This window comes from Schistocerca nitens, chromosome 2, assembly GCF_023898315.1.
Source record: "Schistocerca nitens isolate TAMUIC-IGC-003100 chromosome 2, iqSchNite1.1, whole genome shotgun sequence".
NCBI classification, from domain to species: domain Eukaryota; kingdom Metazoa; phylum Arthropoda; class Insecta; order Orthoptera; family Acrididae; genus Schistocerca; species Schistocerca nitens.
The window spans coordinates 752,840,381-752,866,186 of NC_064615.1; the positions used below are offsets into that span (position 1 = coordinate 752,840,381).

General features: G+C 43.7%; 1 protein-coding gene across 2 annotated transcripts in view; it reads left to right on the forward strand.

Moving 5' to 3' along the window:
- Window positions 1–25,806, forward strand: part of LOC126236979 (organic cation transporter protein-like) — a 306,544-nt gene that overhangs the window by 59,224 nt on the left and 221,514 nt on the right. For both annotated transcript variants that reach the window (XM_049946697.1, XM_049946698.1), the window contains exon 2: window positions 16,907–17,146. In XM_049946697.1, the coding sequence (XP_049802654.1) occupies window positions 16,988–17,146 (159 nt within the window). In that variant the 5' untranslated portion in view covers window positions 16,907–16,987. The remainder of the gene's footprint in view (window positions 1–16,906; window positions 17,147–25,806) is intronic.

Consider the following 25,806-nt stretch of genomic DNA (forward strand, 5'->3'; position numbering starts at 1 on the left):
TTTATATGAACTTTTTCGGTCTTAACTGCCTCTACACTCTACTCTTAAAATCTTTACCGTAACTCTTGAGGCATCTTGCGCAGTCATACATTACTCTCACTTGCCCCAAACATGAGTCAAGCAGCTAGAGTCCATCTAGCTATTATTGCACTCGTATCATAGAGTTCTTGAAAACTATGACTCTTGCGGCTGTAGCATAAAAATTATATTTGCGTTGTTAAATATTGCTAAATTTCGGTGACACGATAAACTACTCAAAAGCTTTCAACTCAGCTAATAAGGATTGCTATTACGAGCAACTTAAATTGGAACGATCACGTAGAAAATACTGCAGGAAAGGCGAACCAAACACTGCGTTTCAATGCCAGAACGCTTAAAAGATGCAACAAATCTACGAAAGAAAACGCCTACACTTCTCTTGTCCGTGCTCTGCTGGAATTTTGCTGCTCGCTATGGGATCCTTACCAGATAGGATCGATGGAAGACATCGTAAAAGTTCAAGGAAGGGCAGCTCGCTTTGTAGTATCGCGAAAAAGAGAAGAGAGTGTCACGGATATGATACGTGAGTTGGTGTGGCAATCGTTAAAACAAAGGCGTTTCTCGTTGTGACGAGATCTTTTCACGAAATTTCGATCACCAACTTCCTTCTCCGTATGCAAAAATATTTTGTTGACTCCGTCACAACAAGAGATATTAGAGCTCGAACGGAAAGACTCAGTGTTAGTTTTAACCGCATGCTATTCCAGAGTAAAAGTTTAGGGAAATAGTCTGAAAGTGGTTCGATGAACCCTCTATCAGGACTTACTTGTGAATCGCAGATTAGTCATGTAGATGCAGATGTAGATACCTGGTAATTTTAAAATTGCTATAATGATTTTTAACAGGTGTGGCAGACATAGGAAGTAGATTTTCATAGGGAATGTCACTCTCAGCCTGGGTTTATTTCCAACAAATAAACCTGATGGGAAGAAAGGACGAGGGGCGGGGTAAGGCTTGCTAAAACCGGTCCCAGCGCATAGCCTACTCCTCTCTAACATGACGACGGCCACTGGGCTTAACGTCCCATGCGACAGATGAATCACCGTCAACAGTGTCATACACTATGTGATCAAAAGTACCCGGACACCCCCAAAAACATACGTTTTTAATGCTAGGTGCACTGCGCTGCCACCTACTGCCAGGTACTCCATATCAGCGACCTCAATAGTCAGTAGACATCATGAGAGAGCAAATTAGGGCGCTCCGCGGAGCTCACGGACTTCGCATGTGGCCAGGGGACTGGGTGTCACTTGCGTCATACGTCTGTACGCGACATTTCCACACTCCTAAACATCCCTAGGTCCACCGTTTCCGATGTGATAGTGAAGTCAAAACGTGAAGGGATACGTACACCACAAAAGCGTACAGGCCGACCTCGTCTGTTGACTGACAGAGACCGGCGACATTTAAAGAGGGTTGTGATGTGTAAAAGGCAGACATCTAACCCGACCATCACACAGGAATTACAAACTGCATCAGGATCCACTACAAGTACGATGACAGTTAGGCGAGAGGTGAGAAAACTTGGATTTCATTGTCGAGCGGCTGCTCAGAAGCCACGCATCACGCCAGTAAATGCTAAACGACGCCTCGCTTGGTGTAAGAAGCGTAAGCATAGGACGATTGAACAGTGGAGAAACGTTGTGTGGAGTGACGAATTACGGTACACAATGTGGCGATCCGATGGCAAGGTGTGGGAATGGCGAATGCCCGGTGAACGTCATCTACCAGAGTGTGTAGATGATGGTGGTGTGGTGGCGTGGTCGTGTTTTCCATGGAGGACGCTTGCACCCCACAGCACAGCAAAGGCCTACATTGATGTTTTAAGCACCTTTTTGCTTCCCACTGTTGAAGAGCAATTCGGGGATGGCAATTGCTCCTTTCAACACGATCGAGCACTTATTCATAATGCACGGCCTGTGGCGGAGTGGTTACACGACAATAACATCCCTGTAATGGATTGGCTTGCACAGAGTCCTAACCTGAATCCTACAGAGCAAATTTAGGATGTTTTGGAAAGCCGACCTCCTGCCAGGCCTCACCGACCGACAGCGATACCTCTCCTCAGTGCAGCACTCCGTGAAGAATGGGCTGGCATTCCCCAAGAAACCTTCCAGCACCTGATTGTATGTCTCAGAGAGTGGAAGCTCACATTAAGGCTAAGGGTGGGCCAACACCATATTGAATTCCAGCATTACCGATGGAGGGCGCCACGAACTTGTAAGTCATTTTCAGCCAGGTGTCCGGATACTTTTGATCACATAGTGTATGTCCTCACTTCATGAGACACTGCGGAGAGGTTTGGTATTTAATCCAGGATGTTGACACAAAGACAAGTCATCAGGAACTCTACACCACCACCTCTCCTCCAATTCCCGTCGAACAGACGTCAGTTAGCGACCCTGGCTATGGAGGCTGGTTTGAAGGGTTATCGGACGTCGTTGATCGGTGTGGTATATAGTGATTACATCGTTCCGCAGAACGTTTACGCCACCTTTCGACGCCAGAACAACTCTCTGGCCTTCAGTTTAAATCCCATTTGTCCTCACAAGAGTCACTGGATGCCATTCCTTCCATTACGAAAGCAATCTCAATGCTGTACTGCTGACGCGCCAACCTTTTACATACGGAGGTAGACATTATCAGTACATCGATTTCACCTTTTAGATATACAGCTGAAGGAATGTACATCGTGTACAAGTATTATTATTCAGAAAAGACAAATAGTTCTTCTGAGACTGTAGTATGATGTTTATGTCATGGGCCCACAAGGCTTGTTATTCCATTTATTGGAAGAACAGTACGAAAGCATTCTGACTGCACAGAACAAGGGGATATTTTTAGGCGCCGTTCCTTGAAAGATCTTGGCAAAAATGGGAGTATGACGTCCCAACATCAAAGTAATGTTATGTTAGTCCCTGAAACACCAAGAGAGATATTCATTGATTTGTGAAGCACTTGGTACACAATCAGTGCTTACCTCACCATAACAATGGATCCGTTTGTAGCTCTTTAATGTTTACAGCTTCACTGGATTAGCGCACAAGTTTCAGGCCCAGCCCCTGTGGTAAGTGTTTGCAAACAGTGTCATAAATTTTGCTATAAAGTGGCTGCAGCCTGCTGTACTTACACAGTGGAGTAAGGAATAATCAAATATACACATTCGTGCTGCAATCTCTGTGGCATTGTGCAACCTTGGTTGTTTAAGTACCGCATAGCAGTTAGGCCTGTGACCTTGCGGGCACTGTGTTTAGGAATTATAAACATCCGGTAAAAAACAATACTGAGAGAGGAATAGTCAACGGTAGTTCATGAAATGGCAAAACCCTTCTTCTCGTGGGAATACTAGTACTTTTACGGGTCGTCTAAGAAAGGAAAAAAACGAAAGCAACTACTTGAAGTTACATTACTAAAAATCGGTATGTGGTTATTGATTTCGGTGTTGATTTTGAAACTGTATTCAACACCTTAACATTCGCGCATAGTCTTCCGTGTTTTAATTTATTACCTAGAATGATATCTTCTTCTTTGTATGATCATACCCTCTGGTGAACAGTTCTTGCTGAGAAGTATACTAGTAAATGCAGCTATTTTTTTTTATTTCTTTTCAGTCCAAGAAGAAAGATTTTATCGCTGAGTTCGAAGTGCCGAAACATACAAAAACTTACATTTAACTTGAAATCGATTTATTACGCGCTAGGTGTAGTTTGTAGTTTATTTAAGGATCTGCAAAAGGCTTACAGTCTCATACTTTGGTCCATCTTCTGCGTGGTCTCTGAAAATTCATTTTCCTTGTCGAATGGTATGACAACAGTTGTTTAGGTAATTTACCATTATCCATCAGCGCCAAATGTCCTTCGTCATTTCTCTCTCTATTGCGGTGCAATGTCATTTAAAACACATACATGTAATTCGTGCCTTATGTCCTCATTCTGCATCGTGGGTTGCACTCGGCCACTTCTCTCACCCACTTGTAGATTACTTCTGAAAAGGGACATACTCTTCCACTACAATCAAAAATCTAAGAACGGAGGCGGTATTATAGAATTCTAGCGGTGTGTCCCTTCTGATCTTAATGTTTAATGTTCTCTGCATTGCATTACGTACATACTGAAATCTATATATATAATTTCTGTCTCGCGGCTGTGGTCACAGCTTATGTCATATTCTAAATGGTTGAAGTGTGACATCTCATCTGTCGTGAGAGTCAATGCAGGTATTTGTGCTGATTGTGTATATTCCTTTGAAAACCATTACTTTTGTCTTTTCCTTTGATAATTTTCAGTTGCATTTTTACTCACGACACTCACCTTCTTGACTATCATCTTCGTAAACGATAATTTGATCATCGGAGAAGTAGAAAAGCGCTGATATATCTTAAACTTGAGCTGGGTAATACACATTAAAAATTTTTAATGTATAAGTTACAGTTCCCATTCTTTAGTCTTGATGGAGTCACTTTGATGTTTATGTGGGTTCCTGGTCACGTCGGTCTGACGGGAAACGAGGCCGCTGACGCTTCTGCCAAGGCTGGAGTCCTCGTATCTCGGCCCGCTAGTTCTACCAACTCTGTGCTGCCCTGTGTCAGCAAGTGGTGTCCCTTTTGGCGTCACCACTGATCTTCCCATCATGGGAACAAGCTCCGGGGAATTAAACCTCTCCCAGCGGCTTGGACGACCTCCTCTCGGCCCTTGCAGCCAGATCACTTTAGCTATATTACGTATTGGGCACTATCTTTGTAGCAATTGCCTTTGACGATTTGCCATTTCCTGACGGAATGCACTTTTTTAACCCGGCTGAGTCGCGTTAGCGAACGACGCGCAGGCTGTCGACAGCGCCTTACCCTTTTAACCGCCGCAACAATATGGCGAGGGACATTTAATCTTCAGTTAATGACCTCCGTTTCTCTTTGGCGTGTTTTATGGACCTGGGTCCCCGTTTAGAGCTTTCTTTCCTTCCGTCAATTGGGCTTAACGTGTAGTCGTATTTAACTCCTTTTATTGTCTTCGTTGTCTACAGTTCTGACATGGGCGCGTATGACCCTAGTTGTTTTTGCAAATCTCTGTGGCTAGAACGATCCAGTTTCTCGTAATTTATATCCATGGTGATAAATTTGTTCCAATATATAATATGCTGGTTGTAAACCATTTGTCGGCACATTCATTAAAGTGTTCCTGTCTACATATTGCTGCATCATTAAGTGTGAGTCTATAAGTTGCTTTAAGAAGTAATAGTCCATTTTCAACAACGAGTCATCGTTAACAATAGTAACCTCTAGTGTGCACATACACCCGGATTTGTTCATTATTTTCCAAGGTACCGACAGGCAATTGTTCTTTTATGAAATTTAAGCAGTTTGAGATCTCTTACCTCACAAGCATTCATTATTCAAGACGTCGCACCGCCAGAAATATTCACGTTTGACTGTGGGTTCCTGATCCCGAGTAACTGTGTAGGTAGTTAGACAGCGAAATTGTCGAGAGGTTTGTTGACAAGTGACACTGTGTTGCAAAACTGAGCACCAATGGGGTGCTGGCACTGTGGGAAGCATGCTGGTAAATCGAGTTGAGGGCGTCCAGTTGGACAGCAGACTGTATGGCGAAAGAGACACACATTAAAGTAAAACACTGCGTGCCTCCAATTATTTAACAGCAGTTTAGAAAGTAGCAACTAAACTCGGATGATTACATCTAAACTGCATAATCTCCTGGAGCAGGCCTGTCGTTCACTGAATGAAACTGTCCGAACAGACGTCGGAAGACCCATCAGTACCAACCGACCGCCGTGTTATCCTCAGACGCTAGCGTTACTGGAGCAGGCAGCCACAGCCCAATTACAAACAAACGAACACCGTCCGAACAGGCCTTGAACGCCCGATGGCAGTGTCTGACAGCCGGCATCCTCAGCTCTTAGACGTCATCGGGTGCGGGTACGGAGGGGCATGTGGTCAGCATATCACTCTCGCGACCACTGTCAGTTTTCGTGACCGGCCTTCTCAGTCAAATAGTTCCTCATTTGGTCTCACAAGGGCTGAGTGCACCCCGCTTGCCAATAGCGCTCGGCATATCCAGAAAGTCACCTATGCAAGTGCTAGTCAAGTCCGACAGCGCGTAACTTCGGTGATCGGAGACGGAAACCGGTGTTACCATTGCGGCAAGAACGTTCGCCGTCAATTGTACGGCCTGTCAGTTATTAGAACTACTGTGCGATTCCAGTGTGGTAACCATTGCTAATCTATCATAAGACCAAGGTGTAGGGCAGTATAACCACCACCCACTGATGAGACAAAACATTATAACCATCTGCTTAATATCATGTTTGTCGTCATTTGGAAGACAATACAACAGCGATTCTGGATTCGACAAGTGCGTAGTAGTTTTACGGAAGTATGTGGCATCAGCTGTCCATTCGTAGGTCATGCAGTTCCCTTGTTTTGTGCGCGCAGAGTTGGCTTTCGATAGCATCTCAGATATGCTCCATCGGGTTCACATCAAGCGAATTTGATGGCCAAGACATCAACATGACTTCATTATCACGCTCCTCAAACCACATTACCGAGATTCTGGCTTTATGACACGAACAGTTATTTTGCTGGAAGGTGTCACCGCTGTCGGGTTGCGTAATAATATTAGCGTGCTTCACAGCTGTCTTGATGGTTTCTACCACTGTCTCATTCCCAATCAAGTCCAGATGAATGTTCCCGACAACATAATACTGCTTCTACAGGCCTGCACCCATGACACTGGGCATGTTTCGAGTAACTGTTCACCTGGATGACGGAGCATTTGAACACGAATCTTGATTTGGTTACCAGATGACACGTTTTGATTGATCCCCGGTCCAATCCCGTTGATCCAGTGCCCACTGCAGTCGTAGATGGTGATGTAGTTGGTTCAACGTGGTATAACGTGAGATTTTGTCTGTTTTTGCAGTTGTAGTTGACAATGTCGTTGCATCAACATGGTAACACATAGGAGTTGTCTGCTTTACTCAGCGGGCAAGCGTTCACGTTCTATGATGAGGCCTACATATAGTTTGACGATTACCGCTTTCCACAGTTGCTCATACCAGCTGCACGCGAACAGCCGGTTAGCCTCGCCACTTCCGGTATGCCTCGTTCTCAGGCGCCAGCCTTTGTCAAGGTCGCTTATGTCATTAGAGTTTCCCATTTGTCCTTATGGTTGCTAGAATGATTCCGTGTTCGTGTCTGCTCCGCTTGTGTGTACCCTTCCCTTACCGCATCACGTGGTCGTAACGACTCTATGTGGCATTAAGTTTGGCGTCGGCAGTGCTAATAAAGTTTTGGCTGATCAGTGTATGATGAACGGGAGAAATAGTGTGAGACACCTTGGAGTCATCTTAATATCAGTGCCTTGGATTAGTGACTCTTCTTCGAATACATATACTGCAAAATGCAAACATAGTTGGCGGAAGATGATTCAGACAATAGGAGAAACCAGTACCAGCAATAGTGAATCAATTGGACTTTTCTTTTGCTTTTGGGTCATTAGTCTTCTCACTGGTTTGATGCGACCCGCCACGAATTCCTCTCTTGTGCCAATCTCTTCATCTCAGAGTAGCACTTGCAAGCTACGTTTTCAATTATTTGCTGGATGTATTCCAATCTCTGTCTTCCTCTACCGTTTTTGCCCTCTACAGGTCCCTCTAGTACCATGGAAGTCATTCCCAGATGTCTTAACCAATCACCCTGTTCCTTCTCCTTATCAGTGTTTTACATATAATCTTTTCCTCTCCGATTGTGCGCAGGACCACCTCATTCCGTATCTTATCAGTGCACCTAATTTTCAACATTCGTCTGGACTTAGCACGCAAGTGTTCGTCGTCCATTCTCGAGGGACCCAATTATTCATCTGCTACGAATGAATCGAGAACAGTGCTACGAAAAAGATAAATCAATCCAACGGCTACCTACGATATAATTGCTTCAAAGTACACTTTGCTCTACGCTCCATTTCAGTGATTGTTTCTGTTGACATCTGATAGTCAGCACGCATCTTGTTAACAGCGTCTTCGTGTAAGTAGAAAAATAATGTAATGCAACTTGCGAAACATCTTACGGCGTCGTGCGTCATCGGAGTTATGCGAACGAGATTCAATATTTTCACCTGAGGCTAGAGCTCATTTTCTGAAACACACCTTGAAGAACAAACAAAATTGTTGTGACTGGTTCCGTAGTATTTTAGTTGCTATAGCAGATGCAATACCTTTAAGTTTTTAATTAAATTTTTTTAAATCACCAAATATTAATCCGTTGCACTTACACCTTATTATTCTTAATCCTAATTCTGTCTTCATCACTATCATTGGCATCATCAATCTGGTCACTAAAGCTCGACGGAGAATGGCATGTTGGTTAACGCCGTTCGACATTGGTTAACGTCCTGTCTATAATGATTTTAATTTGCGAGCAAGTGTACAGCGTATCCGTAGAATATTCCCCCCCTCCCATAAGAATAAGTTTATTACGTTGCTAACAATATACATATCGCGAAATTTTTATTCTACAATACACAAATTTTATTTCAAAGTAAATTCCAATTGATGTTCAGTAGCCGGAATTTGAAATCGGGCAACAGGGCTGCGCTACTTACGAAACGTAACGAAGTTTGAAAATCATATTCCAACGAATCAAACTATCTCTGGCACCTCAGGCACATTGTTTTGGTCGTAAAACGTACTGTCTTTCGTGTTATAGTTCTGTAGCTGTTGAATTTCTGCGATAAAGATGAAGTAGTAGCCATCAGCGCAAAGAATAGTGTTTTTCCAGGCATTGTTTTATTGAATGGTATGCCGCTGGTTTACTTCGGTTTATGTCCGCCTGGGTAGCTGGGTTGTAACGTGCTCGCCTCCCATGCAAGCGGGCCCGGCTTCGGTTCCTGGCCGGGTTGGAGATTTTCTCCGCTCGGGGACTGGGTGTTGTGTTGCCCTCATCATCATTTCATCCTCATCACCGGCGTGCAAGTCGCCCAATGTGGCGTCGACTGAAGTAAGACTTGCACTTGGCGGTTTGAACTTATCCCGGCCAACGATGCAATACGCTCATTTCATTAGTTCGGTCTATGAAATAGTTGTCAAAGGGAGTAAATGTTTTGTAACGTAGAACACATATACACTTCTATTTTCTATTTTTCAACCCGTCAAGCAATTCCTGAAATGAAATTAAAAGAAGTGTGCTAACGAAGCGCTCAAAAGGCGACTGGGATGCATTATGAGGAAGAGATGCTCACGATAGTTACATGGAGCACAACTCTATCATTCGTCGTTGTTTGGAAGCCTGAACTGAAATTAGTCAGGAACCCTCTACCATTGCCACCATACAGCGTGTGGTGAAGGAGTTTAGTGTGACAGTATTCCCCTCCCCATCCTACTACAATCCCTTGTGCTTGAGATAAACAACTGTTGATCCACCTTCGTGTAAGTTCGTGAAAATATTTTTTTTCTAATTTGATTGCTGTGTTCGTTGGAGGTAGCACAATTTTATAACGTAGCCTCTCGTAATTGTAACAGAGAACGATATTCTGTAACAGTTCCCACTGGATGTTTTTGAGCATATCTATAACAATCTCACGCTTTTCATTTAAACCAGTTCCTCTCAAAATCTTCCGTTAATCCACCTCGCTAAGAATCCCAAAGCGATTATTTCCCAAAATTTGATCTGATTCTCTTATAGTAATCGTAAATGACTCAAAATCAAGCATTTGGCAAACAGTTATCGCAGTGATTTGCGCTAGTAATTGCACTTACATTTCCTGAAGGAAATATGCCAGAAACGAAGAGAATCCTTCTAATCAATTGACTGACTGAAGACGATGTCATGCAGCCTATTATGCTGAACGACACTTGCAAGAACCCCCCCCCCTCACTTGCACTAGACCTCCAGAAACGTCTCGGTTTAGCCAGCGAGTCCGTTGAGTATGGTATAATGAGAAGTTTAGATGGCCGTACTTTACCATCCTAGTTGTTCGGAGATTAAAACAATCCGTTCTTGGACCATCTTGGTGCGTCGTCGTGTAGGATTCTTTCTGCCTGTTTTGCCGAGAACCTTTCGAAGTTTATGTCCCTCGCAGAAGCAGTATCAGCATGTGAACTGAAATATGATTCCCGACAGTGTGCTTTCTGCAGTACCGATTTAGTTAATCAATACTGCGTGGTATCTGCAGGCGCGATACAAAATTGTAAAACTGGAGAATAAGTAAATAAAATTTGGCTTGAACAAAAGGGGTGCCTTACACTCTCTCTCTTTCTTTATCTCCTCCTTTCTGTTTCCCTTTCTTTTATTTAACGGAAAGCCAACCAAACTGCAAATGTAAGACAAGAGATTGACAGGTAGTTGGGCAACTCGACGATCGGTAGTGCCAAGTAGCGGCTGATCACTTGAAGAAGATTGTCCTTCCTGTCAGCAAGTAACTGACAAGCATTAAGGCGTGATGTGCTAGAAATGAGACTCGACCATATGTAACTGTAAACAAGATCGTGTCGTATGTCAACAGAACCACTTAGAGCAAATAAAATTGTGACGCACTTGTCGCATCGGTGTCATGGCGATATTGAAATGTGTGCCCCCTCGTTGATTTCGCAGGCATTCGTCATTCTCTATGTCGCATATTACATCGCCGTTTCCAGGAACGGCGCGTTGCAACAGTCATCGATAAATATCCCCACCCGTTTCCCCGGCTGCTTCCCACAAGACTTGTCAGTTGTACCGTGGCGTCCCCGCACGCTGTAGCCGCAGGTAACGTAAGTGTAAGAGTGGGGCGCCTACTGTTGACATATGCTATCTGTAATCAACTTCAGTCGTGTTCCGCTTGTTTTTGTGTAAAACAGTCACATTTAGGGTCTTTGCGGAATTGCTTCGGTATCTGAGTGGTTTGATCCTTAACTTTACTGGTTGAACGAGCGTGCATATTTCGCCCTTTTGAGAATCACCTTGTCTCTTAAACAAACTACTAACATCTTGAAACAAACTACTAACATCTTGACATTTGCAGCTGGTCAATTCACGCCCCTACGAACCAGAAATGAATGTGCTAATCTCTAACAACGTTATAAAGTAATGGTTACGTTAGGCTAGAAATGCGAATTATTACAAAATATCGACACTAATTGTCTTCCAAGAAATTCTTTCGTCATGGTAATATGAAACATGAGCATCTCGGTTAACGGTGAAGTGATAGAGGCAGGAAATGGCCTTAGCTTTGTTATATCATGATTAATAGCAAGTAAATCGTGGAAACCACAGGGAAGTTTAATCAGGTCAGCTGATTTTCAATTGAAACCAGCTCCTAACTACTGACGTAGTTTTTCGGTGGGCTCCATTTAGTGACCAGCTCGTAAAACAGCGTATAATTGTGTATTTTCTAGCATGCTGATTGTATCACAAATTGAAGGAAGGCAGCCAGTGCACGCATGGCTGTGAGAAATGTTGTATCTCTGATTTTATCTGCGTGACACTTATTACTTCTTTTCTACACGGGGAAGATAAGTTCATTCCGATGGAGAAACGGTAGAATTATGGCGCGTTAATCCCTGTATTGGACTCACATTCGAGAGGAGCAGGCTTCATGTCCATGTTTGAACAACCACATTTGACTTTCCGTTGTCCTCTAAGTCGTTAAACGCAAATGCCTTTGAAAAGAAGACGGCTGCAATGTTCTGCTCGCAAGTGAGCTTTTCCTTCGTCTCTAATGACGCTGTCGTCGACGAGGTCTTAAACGCCGGTCTCCCTTTCCGTTTCTGTTGACATGGATATTGACTGAAGGCTAAACTCTAACATAATGGCACTTTCTCTTTCCACTTCAATTATCTCTGAAAGTAGCATGTCTACTACGCAGCAATAACGTCGCTCGCGTTGCATAAACCGCTTCCCGGGTGTTTGCGAATGTCGGAGGAAGTTTCAGCTGCAAGAAATAACGCCTCGGGGAATCATTTCTGTCATCGTCGCCATTCTCTGTAATCACCTCCTACAGAAAGTGGGTGACCGTTCATTTACTGTGTAAGCAGCATACATTATGTGTTCATTTCACGCTACAACTATAGTGCGTTAAGCACTGTATTGGTCTCGCATTCGGGAGGTGCAGGCCTCAGATCCCTGTTTGACAAACCACATTAGACTTCCCGTTGTCGTCTATGTCGCTAAAGGCAAAAGCCTTTAAAAAAGACACAGCTGTCTATGTCTTCGTCTGCTAGTCAGCAATTTTTCAGAAGCTGTTGTTTTTTATTTGTACTCATCACGGTCTATTCCTTTTTCTTAAAGTGTAACGAGCTATCTTCAGACACATATCGGGTGGTTATAATTAAATTTTCCCTATTTAAGACGTTATAACACGGAAACTAATTACCGTACGAGGACCACACTTGGTAGTATTAGTGTCGTGGACATGGGGAGGAGAAATAATGCAGAATCAATTCAATTGAAACACTTTTAATGTACTGCTACGGTACACCATACCATTACATACCGGTGCGGTGCCATTGCTGCTACAAGAGGGGCTCAGTATGGCACCCATCACTCTCCAGAGGAGTCTGAAAGCGCAGGACTGCATTCTGCACAGCAGCGCGAAGCATGTCCGTAGGTATGCTGGCCACTTCTCGTGATATGCTGCGCTTCAGATCAGCACATATGTGGATGTTCCCCTGGTAAACTCTGTCCTCAGGTAGCCCCACAGCCAGAAATCACACGGAGTGAGATCAGGTGATCATTCCGGCCAAGCATTTGGAAACGATCGGCTGATAATTAGATCGTTTCCAAATTTGTTTCGGAGAAGCAGGTGAACTTCACGAGCGATATGCGTTGGGGCCCCATCTTGCGTGAAAAGTGTTAAGTTCAATGCGTCTCTCTCCTGTAGGGCGCGTATGACAAGCTGGCAAAGCATACTGCAGTAACATTTCCAGTCGCGCTGCACGTCTTTGGTCCTTGAACGCCAATCTGTTTAAAAAAGAATGGGCCAATGATGGACGTAGCCGTGAAGCCTCACCATACGATGACACGTTCACCTTACAGAGGAACTTCATGCACAGTGACTGGAGGTGAAGATCCCCACACTCGGCAATTCTGTGTGTTCACCTCACCCGTCAGAGAAAAATGTGCTTCGTCTGTCCATAGGATGGTCCAGGGCCAGTCCTCGTCAACTTCAATCCTTGCGAGAAAGTGGAGAGCGAAGTCAACGCGTCTTTGTGCGTCCTCTGGTGCAAGCTGCTGTACGATATGGATCTTGTACGGATACCATTTGAGAAAGGTTCGAAGGACCTTCCCGACAGTGGACCACGGCATGTTCAACTGTTGCGACACAGCACGCGCGAGCCTGACGATTGGGAATTGTGCGCATCTTTGTCTGCCATAGCAACAGCGATTTCATCGACCACCTGCGGTGCAACCGGTGTCGGTCTCTTTCCGGAGTGACGCCCAGTTCTCCAGTTGATTCGAACGTTTTCATACACTCCGCACAGCAGGTGGAGAAAGAGGACCCTTCCGTAATCCTTTCAGCCGGCGATATTTTCGAAGTGCAGCTGCAACAGTAGTGTTGTTTTGATAATAGAGCTTCACCAATAATGCCCTGTTCCTTTTGCCCAAGCTCATATAGACGCGTCAACAAGTACACTGGGACCAGTCAGATGTGTGAGACTATGAGTCACGATGACTGATCACGCAACCTGGTGGCCATAGTAGGAACTGGACGGTGGCGCTGTGACGCATGGAAATCATGCAGCGCGTACTCTGGACATTAATGCTACTAAGTCTGGTTCTCGTACGGTAATTAATTTCCGTGTTATAACGTGTGAAAAAGGGAAAGTTTAATTATAACCACCCAGTAGATGAAACTGACCACGTTGAACCTGCGGACAGAATTATCAGCCATAGCTCTGTCACCTCACATCCCAGGTAGGGTCCGTCGCACTTGCACCAAACGCTTGTTAGCGAATAACGGGCTAGTTCCTCACTCCACTCCGAAAGCATACCAAACAGTTAGAGCGCGTATTCGAATGACGCTTAGCCAGCGTCTGAATATTGACTGTGAACTGGACGTGTACTGATTACAGCTAAATTAACCTTCGAATAGCAGCTCCTATATTTGCGTGCAGCTGCACGTCAAGTCTTGACATCATGTGCATGTTACAGTCACTTACCGATCGTTTGAAAATCGTCGTTGTGGCCGTAATCAGCTAATATTGTCTGAGATGGGGCTTCTGTGTAATTAGTAAAGGTAATGAAAGAGCAACGTCATTTAATGGTACAGAAAATAATTTAAAATACTCATTAACATATATCGTACATGACTTTCCCTCCAGTCTTGGGGTAAATGACACTATGATGGACTGTCGTGTAACTACAGGAATGAGTCCAAGTGTGAAAGGAGGGAAATTGGTGGGGGTAGGAGTGGGGAAGGGGGATGAGATAGATATGTAGAGACCACTCGTATTTATTTTACGTCTGTACAAGATGATATAATTCTGCCATTGCGGTATCGTAGCTAACTACTTCCATACGTATCACGTCATCTTGAAAATATCGGAGTGTTTTTACCATTTCTTCAGCAAACGCATTCTTATACCTACTTTGATAGTTTTAGGTTTGTTGTTGGGTCACTCATCATCAAGTGGACAAATCACAGAATCTACTTGTCGCACTCTTGTAGTCGTTAATAACTAAATACGGATTAATAGATGCAGTAAGTAACACATTCGATTTACAACTCATGTCTTTGGTGCCTTACTCCGCAGCGCATAATCGATACCATCATATGATAACTGTATTGTTATTTAAGTAGCATCGGAGCGAGCATGAAATACAGTGTGGTAGTAATTAAATTTTCTCTGCTTGAGCCAGTGCACACGGAAAACTATTTACCGTATAGGTTTCCAACTTCATACGAATGAAACTCAGACTATGTGCTGCAGGGTTTGCGTTGCTAGTAGTGTTCGTCAATGTTACCACTTGCCGTTAAGCGCCGGTCGTGGTGCGGCGACATAGGCTTGAAACGCAAGCGTTAGTGTGCATTACAGTTGCAGACAGGCACCCTTCCACATGTCCTTACAAATGTTTCCACAAAGCGCCATTGTTCTACGATCTCTCGATTTTCAAGGGAACCCTGTCGTGTAACGCAAGTTTAGTTACAACCAGTCTGTACTGATAGTGTCTGTAGTCGCCACATTACAGAGCTTTCTGTCGAACTAACGAATTTACACTCCTGTCTGCTCTCCTATAATGGGCTGTCACTAGTTATATCATGTTGATCCAGAATGGTTTTGTCGCCCTCGACAGAGTGAAACCTGTTACTGAAGACTTAATAGTGAACTGGGTATGCATAGAATCGTCCACGGCTCGGGAATAATTATTCCAGTCAAGCAACTATTCGACCAATCTATGTGGGGCGTTACATACGTCGTTCTGACAAATTACGTTATCTCCTCTGCCATGACGAGAGGTCTCCATACTGCATGGAAAATGAAAAATGTACACCGTGAAGCGTGAAGCAATTCAAGGGGAATCTCTTTGATTCTTCGGACCTTTGACACTAACAATGAGCACATTGCTGACACCAGTTGTCTAACGTTTTGAACAGTTCCTCCAAAATACCATCCAATGTCCCGGGGGTCCAGTGCAGTCACCGGCGCCGGCATGGGACACGCAATATTTGCTGGTCCAGTACGATCGCCCAAGCAAGTGATTCTCATTTCAGCGAGTCATTTCGTGAGAAAGTGGAGTCGTGAGTGATACCCGTGGAAAACGGCCGTCCAATTCGAGTTCCAATACGACAAACAGTTTTAATGTATGAGCAACTTTAACAAAATGAACTCTTCAATACAGAGTCAAAGATTCATCCTGGAAATGGAACACAAATATTTATGCTCAGCGATTTCAAGCGCAGATGATTCTCCAACTTTGTCCAGATCAAGGGAGTACGAATCATGGTCTTCATTGCACTCTAAGAGTGTTCCGCACAAATTTGACGCTTCTGCTTACTCCCTAACGGCATTTAATTTTTGTTATACAGTGTGCTCTTAGTATAAATGCTGCTCGGTGCGCTAATTGGAGTTATATTTCATTTACGTTAGTATACTCTTAGTACAAGTTCTCCTCGGTGTGACAACTGAGTTCCATGGGTTTACAGCAGCCTAGACACCACTGGCATGTGCGGCGTTGGGAGAAGGTGTACGGAACCGAGTCATTTTGCGCAGCGTACATCATTTCTCTGTACGCATGGAACCGCATTTGGGAACGACTACTGAATTATACCTACCAGCCTGCATACAGCCAACAGTGTACGCTGAAACGCAGACTTTTTCCCCTTCTCTCTCTAGCGATGCACCGTTTGGAAGGAATTCAATGCCGATTAGTCACTTACGTAATTGTGGTTGTCTCCTACTCCTTCTCATTGAAAGTGTTATAACGTCTCACTCCAAACGTTTCACAATTATATACCGTCAAGAATCAAGCTTCTTGATCTCAGCACAGCGCTGCTGCCTCGTAAAGTTCACTATAACATTGCACTAAATTGGACTTGCGTCTTATTCGTTGAACTGTAGCTGAATGACCTATGTTTGAAGCACAAATAAAAGATAATTAAACAACGTAGTAAGTAGCTCGAGAGGTTAAAAAACTTAGTAAATAGCTGGAGAGGTCTTTGGATTAACTGTTTCGAATAAAAATGTGTCTCTCAAGTGATGCGTCTTTTATTATATGGAATTCTTCTTATGAAACAAATAAATGCTGTTCGAAATAAAACGAGGTCGTAGAGGCAAGGTTTGTGATCGTGTAATAAGACTCATTCCAATGCCTTATCTTATTAATAGTGTATTTTAAATGCATGTTGTGATCAAATTAGTAATCACTTGTACGTTGTTTCAGCATCCTGTACGTGCGGAGGCAGTGAAATATCCTCTGGGAGTGATCGTTCAAATCTACACTGCTTCTGAAACGAACTAGAAAATGTATACACTTCTGACAAGGGAGCAGCGTGAGGTGGAAGAAAATAACAATGATAGCAAAGACAAGGACACCAACGACGAGGACGTTGATGGGTACGACAGCAACAATAGCAACGAGTACCGACACGAAGGGGGCAACAATGAAGATGAGGACAATCAGGTATGGCCACAGTTAATCACTCTCACGAAGTGTTATCGGTAGCTCCCACATTTCTTGTCATTCGTCGACTGAATGAATGTTCTTTTGTTGTTCTCCCCCCCTCCCGTCGGAGGTTCGAGTCCTCCCTCGGACATGGGTGTGTGTTGTCCTTAGCGTAAGTTGGTTTAAGGTAGATTACATAGTGCGTAAGCTTAGGGACCGATGACCTCAGTAGTTTGGTCCCATAAGATATTACCACAAATTTCAGATTTGTTTTGGTTCATGCATGATTTCCTGTAAGAAAAGGTGAGTAAATCATCCAGATTCCAACTACCTAATGTTATATGTATATAGATATGTCTTTGTTACTCAGCTGTACAGTCTTCGTTAGAAAATAACGTGACTTTGTCAAATAGATGTAATTTTTTAAATTACGGTAATTACTGACAGAAACTAATAAAAATGGCCCCGAAAAGTATATTTCGAGACAAAATAATTTTGTTTAATCCATTCGCGGATCACTTGACAAGATGAACCACAGCATCAACATTTTCGGGAAGGAGCACCAGCGTACTTATCTCATTGGATCTTAGACGAGTTCATGAGATGTTCGTTGGGCAGAGAATTTCAGCAAAGCTACGGTAATAAAACGTTCTGGCCACAAAGGTCACCTGATTTCTCTGCCTTTAATTGTTACCTCTGTGGGGAGCTCAAGTACCAGGGTACTCAAATAATCCTCGCCTACGAGAAGCGCTCCAACAAAACATTGCTGCCATTCCTCAGGCAGGGCTGCTACGCTTGTCTTATAGTTTGATAAATTACCTACAGCGCTCCTACGACGATGACGGGAGACGTTTCCAATATATTCTGTAAAGAGCAGTTCCCATGTTCATAATGCAGAGTACCTCATTTCATGTTAGATTAATTTACACCCCAAGGCCTTTTGTATTGTTGCCAACCTGTACTTGTAATTACCACAAAGGAAAGTTTCGTCTTATACACTTCTTTATTTTTAAGAAACCCGAAAATAATAGGTATTAAGATATTCGTTGGCATTTAATATTACCCTAACGAAACAGTTGCTTATCTAAGTTCAAATACATCTCCGATGTTGAAGAGATTTAAGAATTACTATAAGAAGAAAATTGCCCAAAAACATCATTTTAATCTACGTTTCGACATATAAGCTTTATAAAGTATTTCATAAGCTCTGTATCTCAGGCATGAAGTTCTGTATGTTTTCCTTTAGGATCACTGCCTATAATGCCTTTGATTGACGTTTATTCTCGTGGGACATCTGTTGAATTACAAAATTGTCATTGGTCGTCACGATGATATCCTTTAATTCTTCTCCCTAATTTGCTACACCATCAACTCTGGTCATCGAATCGATATTGCCAATGTGAATTGCGTCACGTCATACAGAGAAAACTGCAAGAACCTGAGATTTTTCGGTGCCACAACTAGAGAAAAAGAGATCTGTAAAATCTTTATTTGCTGCGGATGAAGCATATGAAATTTCCCAGTGAAGCAACAGTATCGTGGTGAATCGGAGAGACCAGAATGAGGAATGCCGCAACTACAGCAGGCTGCGTTTCATCCTTAGTCATTCTTTCTCCATCTCAACAGCAACCTGACTGCCTGCATTTGAATACTAAATCGAGCTTCAGTGTTTTGCCTGTAGACTTCCTCACCCCCTGTGAAATTCACCTGTGACAAATCTCTTTCCTTGATGACGCTCCTCTACATACAAACTGATAAACAAGCATACAGAGTGTAAATAGTCTTCACAGGTTTGCCGCCAGATAACGTTGCGCAAATTACACAATATTCCCTGCAACTGTCAGACATCTTCAGGTGGTTATTGCTGGTGGATAAATACGACTGACGGTATCCGCATGCAGACGCCCCTGTATATAGAACACGCGCGCAAAGAATGCGCAGGTACGGAAATCACCCATGCGCGATGATTTGCAGACACATGGCGCCGTACTCAAACGCCCTCTGCCGAAAATCGCAGAGCGGCCCTCCTGCGCGTGGGCTGTACGCTGCGTTTACTAACAATGCGGCCAGACTTTACTCACTAAAAAACCATACTAGACCAATGTTATGACGGGTCTGTTATTGAAAAATCTTGGTTTTTGCGTCGTGATTAAATAGCAGCCATTTTAGGGTTCCAGTCTGTGCGCAGTTGATATCCCACATCCCTGTTCTTAAGATTATCAGTTGTACGGATATGTATTGCTTCCTTGATGAAACACTCCCAGAAAGATGATGCCGGGGATAAAACTTCCGTCTTGTCATAAATAATGCGATGTCCTATATACAGAGAGTGTTCTGCAATTGCCGACTTCTCCGGTTGGCGTAGGCGTGTATGACGCCGGTGTTCATTGCAGTGTTCTTTTATGAAGGGCTTTGAAGAAAACGCACTACACTCAGCCACTCCCAAACGCTTATATTTTCTGCGGATGATACATTTGTGGTGTGGCCACATGGACTTGATACTCTACCTACGTTTCTTCACCACTTAAATTCGCTCCAACCGAATATAAATCTCACAATGGAACTGGAAAAAGATTGTACTTTACCTTTTCTTGATGTTTTGGTGCGAAGGAAAGCAGATGGAACCTTGGGGCACAGCGTCTATCTCAAGTCAACGCATACAGATCTATATTTGCTAGCCTCAAGCTGCCATCACCCTGCACAATGCGGTAGTGCATTACGTACGTTTGTTCATAGAGCGCATGTGTAATATGATCCTGCAAGCCTGTCGACTGAGATACAACATTTGAAGACAGCGTTCCAACAAAACGGTTCTCCTGAGAGACAGACACGTAATGCACTCAGGCCCAAGCGAGTTTGATCACTGGAGCAGAATGAAGATACGAAGACAACCAACACTTTGCCCTTCTTGCCGTATTTTGGTTCCACGTCGTCAAGAATCGGGAGAGTCCTCGGATGATATGACGTTAAGTGTGTCTTACGACCATCTGCAAAACTGAGGAACCTTTTGGGTTCGGTTAAGGATGATCTTGGCCTGAGGAAACGTGGTGTGTATAAGATTCCTTGTCGATGTGGAGCAGCATATTTAGGGCAGACATGTCGCACAGTACATGAACGCTGCGACGAATATCAGTTTCATACACGCCTACGCCAAACGGAGAAGTCGGCAATTGCAGAACACTGTCTGAATACAAGAGATCGCATGATTCATGACAAGACGGAAGTTTCATCGCCGCCATCATCTTTGTGGGATTGCTTCATCAAGGAAGCAATACACATCCGTATAGCTGATAATCTCAAGAACAGGTATTTGAGATTTCAACTGAGCACATCCTGGAACCCTGCACTGGCTGCTATTAAATCATGACGGGGAAATCTAGATTTTTCCATAACACACCCGTCATAACATTGGTCAAATATGGTTTTCAATGAGTAGCGTCTGGCCGCACTGTTAGTAAACATGGTGGACAGCCCACGCGCAGGAGGGCCGCCCTGCGATTTTCGGCAGAGAGCCTATGAGTATGGCTCCATCTGTCCGCAAATTATTGCACACGCGCGATTTCCGCGTCTGAGCAGTCTTTGCGCACGTGTTCCACATACAGGGGCGTCGACGTGCTGATACCGTCAGTCTTACCTAGCCACCAGCGAGGATCAACCACCTGGAGATGTTGGACAGTTGCTCCGAGGAAATACCCGTGACGACTATTTACAACATATCCACCGGGAAAGCTTGAAGGGTCAAAAGTATACAGAGTCTTAAAAGCAGCTACCACGTCTAATGGCCAATTTGTCAGTCAGATACAGTACACTAATGCTGCGTATGCTATCCACCTGCCGTTCGTTCATCGTTAATATGGACTTAACGGATACTTGCACCATGACGCTCGACTCATTCTAGTGCAAGAAGAAATATCTGCTATCACTATTTACCCAGCGAATGAAGGTGTGCCTACAGTGTAAAATCACATACCGTCGCTGTTTACGTCAACAGATTAGATTCCAAATTTATTCGCTTCGGATGAAATAGTCTACCATGGTGGATCTATCCCTCGGATGGACACTTCAAGTCCAGCTGGAACAAGGCTCCACCCTGACTCCCTCTCATCGTCAGCAACACACACTCTTCTCGGTCCTCTCTTGTCACGAGAAACATCGAAAGCGCGTGTCCCAATGTGTGGCTTCCCTTGTTTAAACGCTTTACACTTACGTTACTCTACAGGCTGCGTTTATGAATTTGTGTATTGAGTTCGGATAGCTTACAAACTGATGCTTTTCCACAGCTTCCTTATACGTATTACTGCTTTCCCGCACGCCTGCGACAATGAACCTTTTGTTGACCGTGAGCAGAGACCAAGATAACATCATCGGCCTCCAAGGCAACAAGGCAACACTCTGGCTGGCGCCGGGTGCAGGCTGAGATAAGCTCTGCCGTTTGCCCCTGCTACCTTTCGCAGTTTGCGCTCCCACTCAGAATGCTAGCAAAGTGCTACGCCGGAACTCTATATTCACTTCCTTATTGCTCCCTTCTGCCATTCTGAGACCCGCCTCGCGATGGAGGCGAGGTAAAATATCATATTGTATGCTTATAAAGGTTTCATGGGTTCGACGAACTACACGAGCACCTATTCGCGGCGTTTACACTCAAAGATGTGACTCAAATTTTCCTGCATGGAAATTACGTTCTTGGTATCAGAAGGAATGTAAATAAGTTTTAGTTATACGCTAATTAGTTATTTCAACAAAGATCCTTAAGTTCTGTCAGTCCATCACAAATCGAGTGCTGCTGATAATGTCTTCTATAGAGGACGTGTTGTTCTGCCTTGGAAGCACTCGAAGCGTCTATGCCTGTAATTTATGTACACGACAAGCTCTGGAATAATGGCATAACATTGGCGCCACATGTGTATAAGTGATGATAATAAATGGCAAATATTTTACCAATAGGATTACTAATTAAACAACACAAAAAATCGCTTTTTCCTCATTAATTAGCCAGTCGGCTGAATTTCATAACTTTGATAAATGTGTCGAAAACTTTCTTCTATAGGTGTGTTCCACAGAAACTAGGCTGAAAGTGTGGCAAGGCTGCACAAATGTTGTGTGTTGTATAGGTTAATATGTCAGCAATGTGTCGTTGCAGGACGATCTGCACGAGCGAGTGCGGGCAAGGACAGCATTCACTTATCTCGTTTTCCTCTTCAGCTGGTATTTTGCAGGAGTCCTAGCTGGTATGGGGAAGGAAACTCAGAAAAAAGGTTATTAATATGTACGCGTTTATACTGAATATGTGTCTGTTGGTGTTCATGTAAATAACGTAGACAAAGAATCACAATACAAGGTACAACTAATGATTTATCTCTCGGTTAAACAAAACGATTGTGGTAATCGCCGTCATTATCATCAGCTATTTGACATCCACTGCTGAATAAATACCTCATACAAATTTTACCGTGTTTATGGTGTTCACCTATACGCGTCCATATTACTTCCGGCATGTTTTGTCATGTCATCTGCCCATCTTCGATTTTTCGTAATCTTCTGGAATTCAGCACTCAATCCCTTTGCTTCATTTACCAAACACTTGGCTGGCTACAAGTCCTACCACTTGTATTTCATTCTGGAACAGTCATAATTACTTCTTCTACTTCAGTGAATTCCCTGATACATTTGTTCGTTTTACTGTGCCTCCCAGTAATTCCCGAATCGCATCATTCGAATGTTTGTTGACAAGCTCATGCTTTTAGAATGGTTATCGCAATAACAATCTGTATGTCTATGTCAGGAGTAAAAAATAGTGATGCACACTGACTGTAGACTTCCCTTTTCTGACATACAGAATCTTAATTTATAAAACCTTATTTAATTAACAAAGCCACTCTAAGCTTCTGGGTATTTCTGTTACCGTTAGTACGATTTGCTATTCGATAATTTGGAAATACGTTTAGTCTTATTACATCTAAAATGACGCATTAATACAAGAGTTGAATAAACATCAGTCGTAAAGCCTAGACAAAAATGTTATTCTTTCTCATTATCCTAGTGAGAATGCTTGTTATGCAACTACCACATCAATCTGGAAAAGTTGCAGCTCTAACACCAACTGCTACAGGAATCTTCCTATGAATGATCCCACCACCGCGCATTGCACTGATGATCATCTAATGCCACTAGCAAACATTAACGGGGGTGTTTCCATATTTCGCTTTTGCCGAGAACAATTTCAATGAGGCGTGAGAATGTCTGTGGGGGAATGGCAGCCCATTTTTCCTGAAGAGCCGAAAGCAGAGATGCTGAACGCTGGGGCCTCGAGCAAAGTCGTTGTTGTAACTCATCCCAACGATGTTTCATTGGTTTCAGGTCGTGTCTGTGGTCAGACCACAGGCTCCTCAATTTGGTCCTACGGAACTTGAGTGTAAATAAATAAAAAAACTGTGATATTTAAAGAATCAGTCATTGTCTGTGAACTATTCGTGTACTGTACACACTACACAATGCCGTGGAATGTGTTCATATCCTTCCGCATTTAGCATTTCCATATACGGGATGATGGAATCGTACCCTAACTGCGGAAAACATTCACATAATGTAACACCATCTTCTCCGTCTGTACCATACATGGTAATGGGTAACGTTTTTCAGGCATTCGCCAAACCGAGAACCTTGCATCATATTGCCACAGAATATAGAGCGATCATAATTCCAGATCATTCGTTTCCTGTACCCACTGTCAGTGGCGCCGCCCTTTACATCAGCTCAAGCGTCACTTACCTTTGACTACAGAAATGTATGTCATGTAATGAGCTGCTCGACCATTGTGCCCTATTCTTTTTAACTGTCCGCACGCAGTCATTATGTTAGCTGGACTGCTAGCAGCGCTGTGTAATTCACGAATGAGCCGCTGATTTCATCTTATTTTTTACATCCAGTCTCCGCAATGCTCGACTTACCTTATCCGTCAGTGCGTGAGGTCTGCCCGGTCTTACCGCACGGGATAGTTGCATGGTTTGAGGCGCAATGTAACGGTTCGCGCAGCTCCCCCCGTCAGAGGTTTTAGTCCTCCCTCGGGCATGGGTGTGTGTTGTCCTTAGTCTCGTTTAGCTTAAGTTAGATTAAATAGCGTGTAAGCGTAGGGACCGAAGACCTCAGCAGTTTGGGCCCACAGGTTCTTACCACAAATACCCAGATTTCCTGGTCTTGATTTAGCTGTGATCGTTCTTTCACGTTTCCACTTCGCAATCATTCAAATGGTTCAAATGGCTCTGAGCACTATGGGACTCACCTGCTGTGGTCATCAGTCCCCTAGAACTTAGAACTACTTAAACCTAACTAACCTAAGGACATCACACACATCCATGCCCGAGGCAGGATTCGAACCTGCGACCGCAGCAGTCGCACGGTTCCGGACTGCGCGCCGAGAACCGCGAGACCACCGCGGCCGGCTTCGCAATCATTAACAGTCGTATTGGGCAGCTTTAGAAAGGTTGAAACGTCCCTGATTTTTACCCAGGTGACATCCAATTAGTCCGTGTTCGAAGTCACTTAACCCTCCCGAGCGACCCATTCTGTTGTTAGTACTTCTCTACTTTTTTATACTGGTGGGTCAACCTCTTGTGACATCTAGTGGTCAGTTCCACATTATATAAGGATGCTTGGATAGTTTTGATCAGATAGTGGATGTATCCCTTAAAAATTGTGTGTTGACGGAAAATGGCATGTTTTTAACCGAGTGAACAAAAAGTACTTGATCCAATACAAAAGTTTCCAGGAGACGCCGCACCCCCAAATTAAATGAAAAAAGAATGTTTTTTTTTCACTCTGCAGTGAAGTCGGTGCTGATATGAAGCTTCCTGGCTGATTAAAACTGTATCAGATCTCGGTATCTTTGCAAGTGTCGAAGGAAAACTTTTGTAATATTTGGAAGGTAGCGGTTGAGGTACTGGCGGAAATAAGGCTGTGAGGGAGAGTCGTGAGTCGTGCTTGGGTAGCTCAGCCGGTAGAGCTCTTGCCTGCAAAAGGCGAAGGTCCCGAGTTGTTGTCTCGGTCCGGCACACAATTTTAATCTGCCGGGAAGATTTAGATCGAAACATTCCTACATCCTTTCTCGACTTCGCGTAAGTAATTTTGTTCTTGCTCATTCTCATGTTTTCTGGGTTCGGGTTTTTGGTTCGAGGATACAGCATGATAAACAAGTTTCAAAGGTGTTTAAGAACGGGTTCCGCCTTCTGGCGTTTCGTAACTGTTTAATTTATTAGGCGATGTGAGAGGAAGCTGAAGATGGTGTGACACATACTAGACTTGTCCTCGCATAGGAAGGAACTGACCGTGGCCTGATTTTCCATTAAGAGGGCTACAGCCGCATTCCAGACTCAAGATTGCTGCAATACCTAATATACACCTCATAGCACAAAAACAAACGCACGTGTAGTACGAGCAAGGTTCTTTTACATAATACTTCTCATGGAAACAGAATACACTTACTGCAGGATACACAGGCATGCGTGATAGTGAAACTGAGATAGGATCTGCAGGACACGTTATATTATAGGCCGTAATAGCTGAAGTAGCGGTTCGAGATTAATCTGGATACCAACGATACTGTAAGAGAAATTTGAGGACTAGTGATATCAACATTAACCTTGTTTTCATTTATTTAAGTTAATCTTACTAATTTGGACATT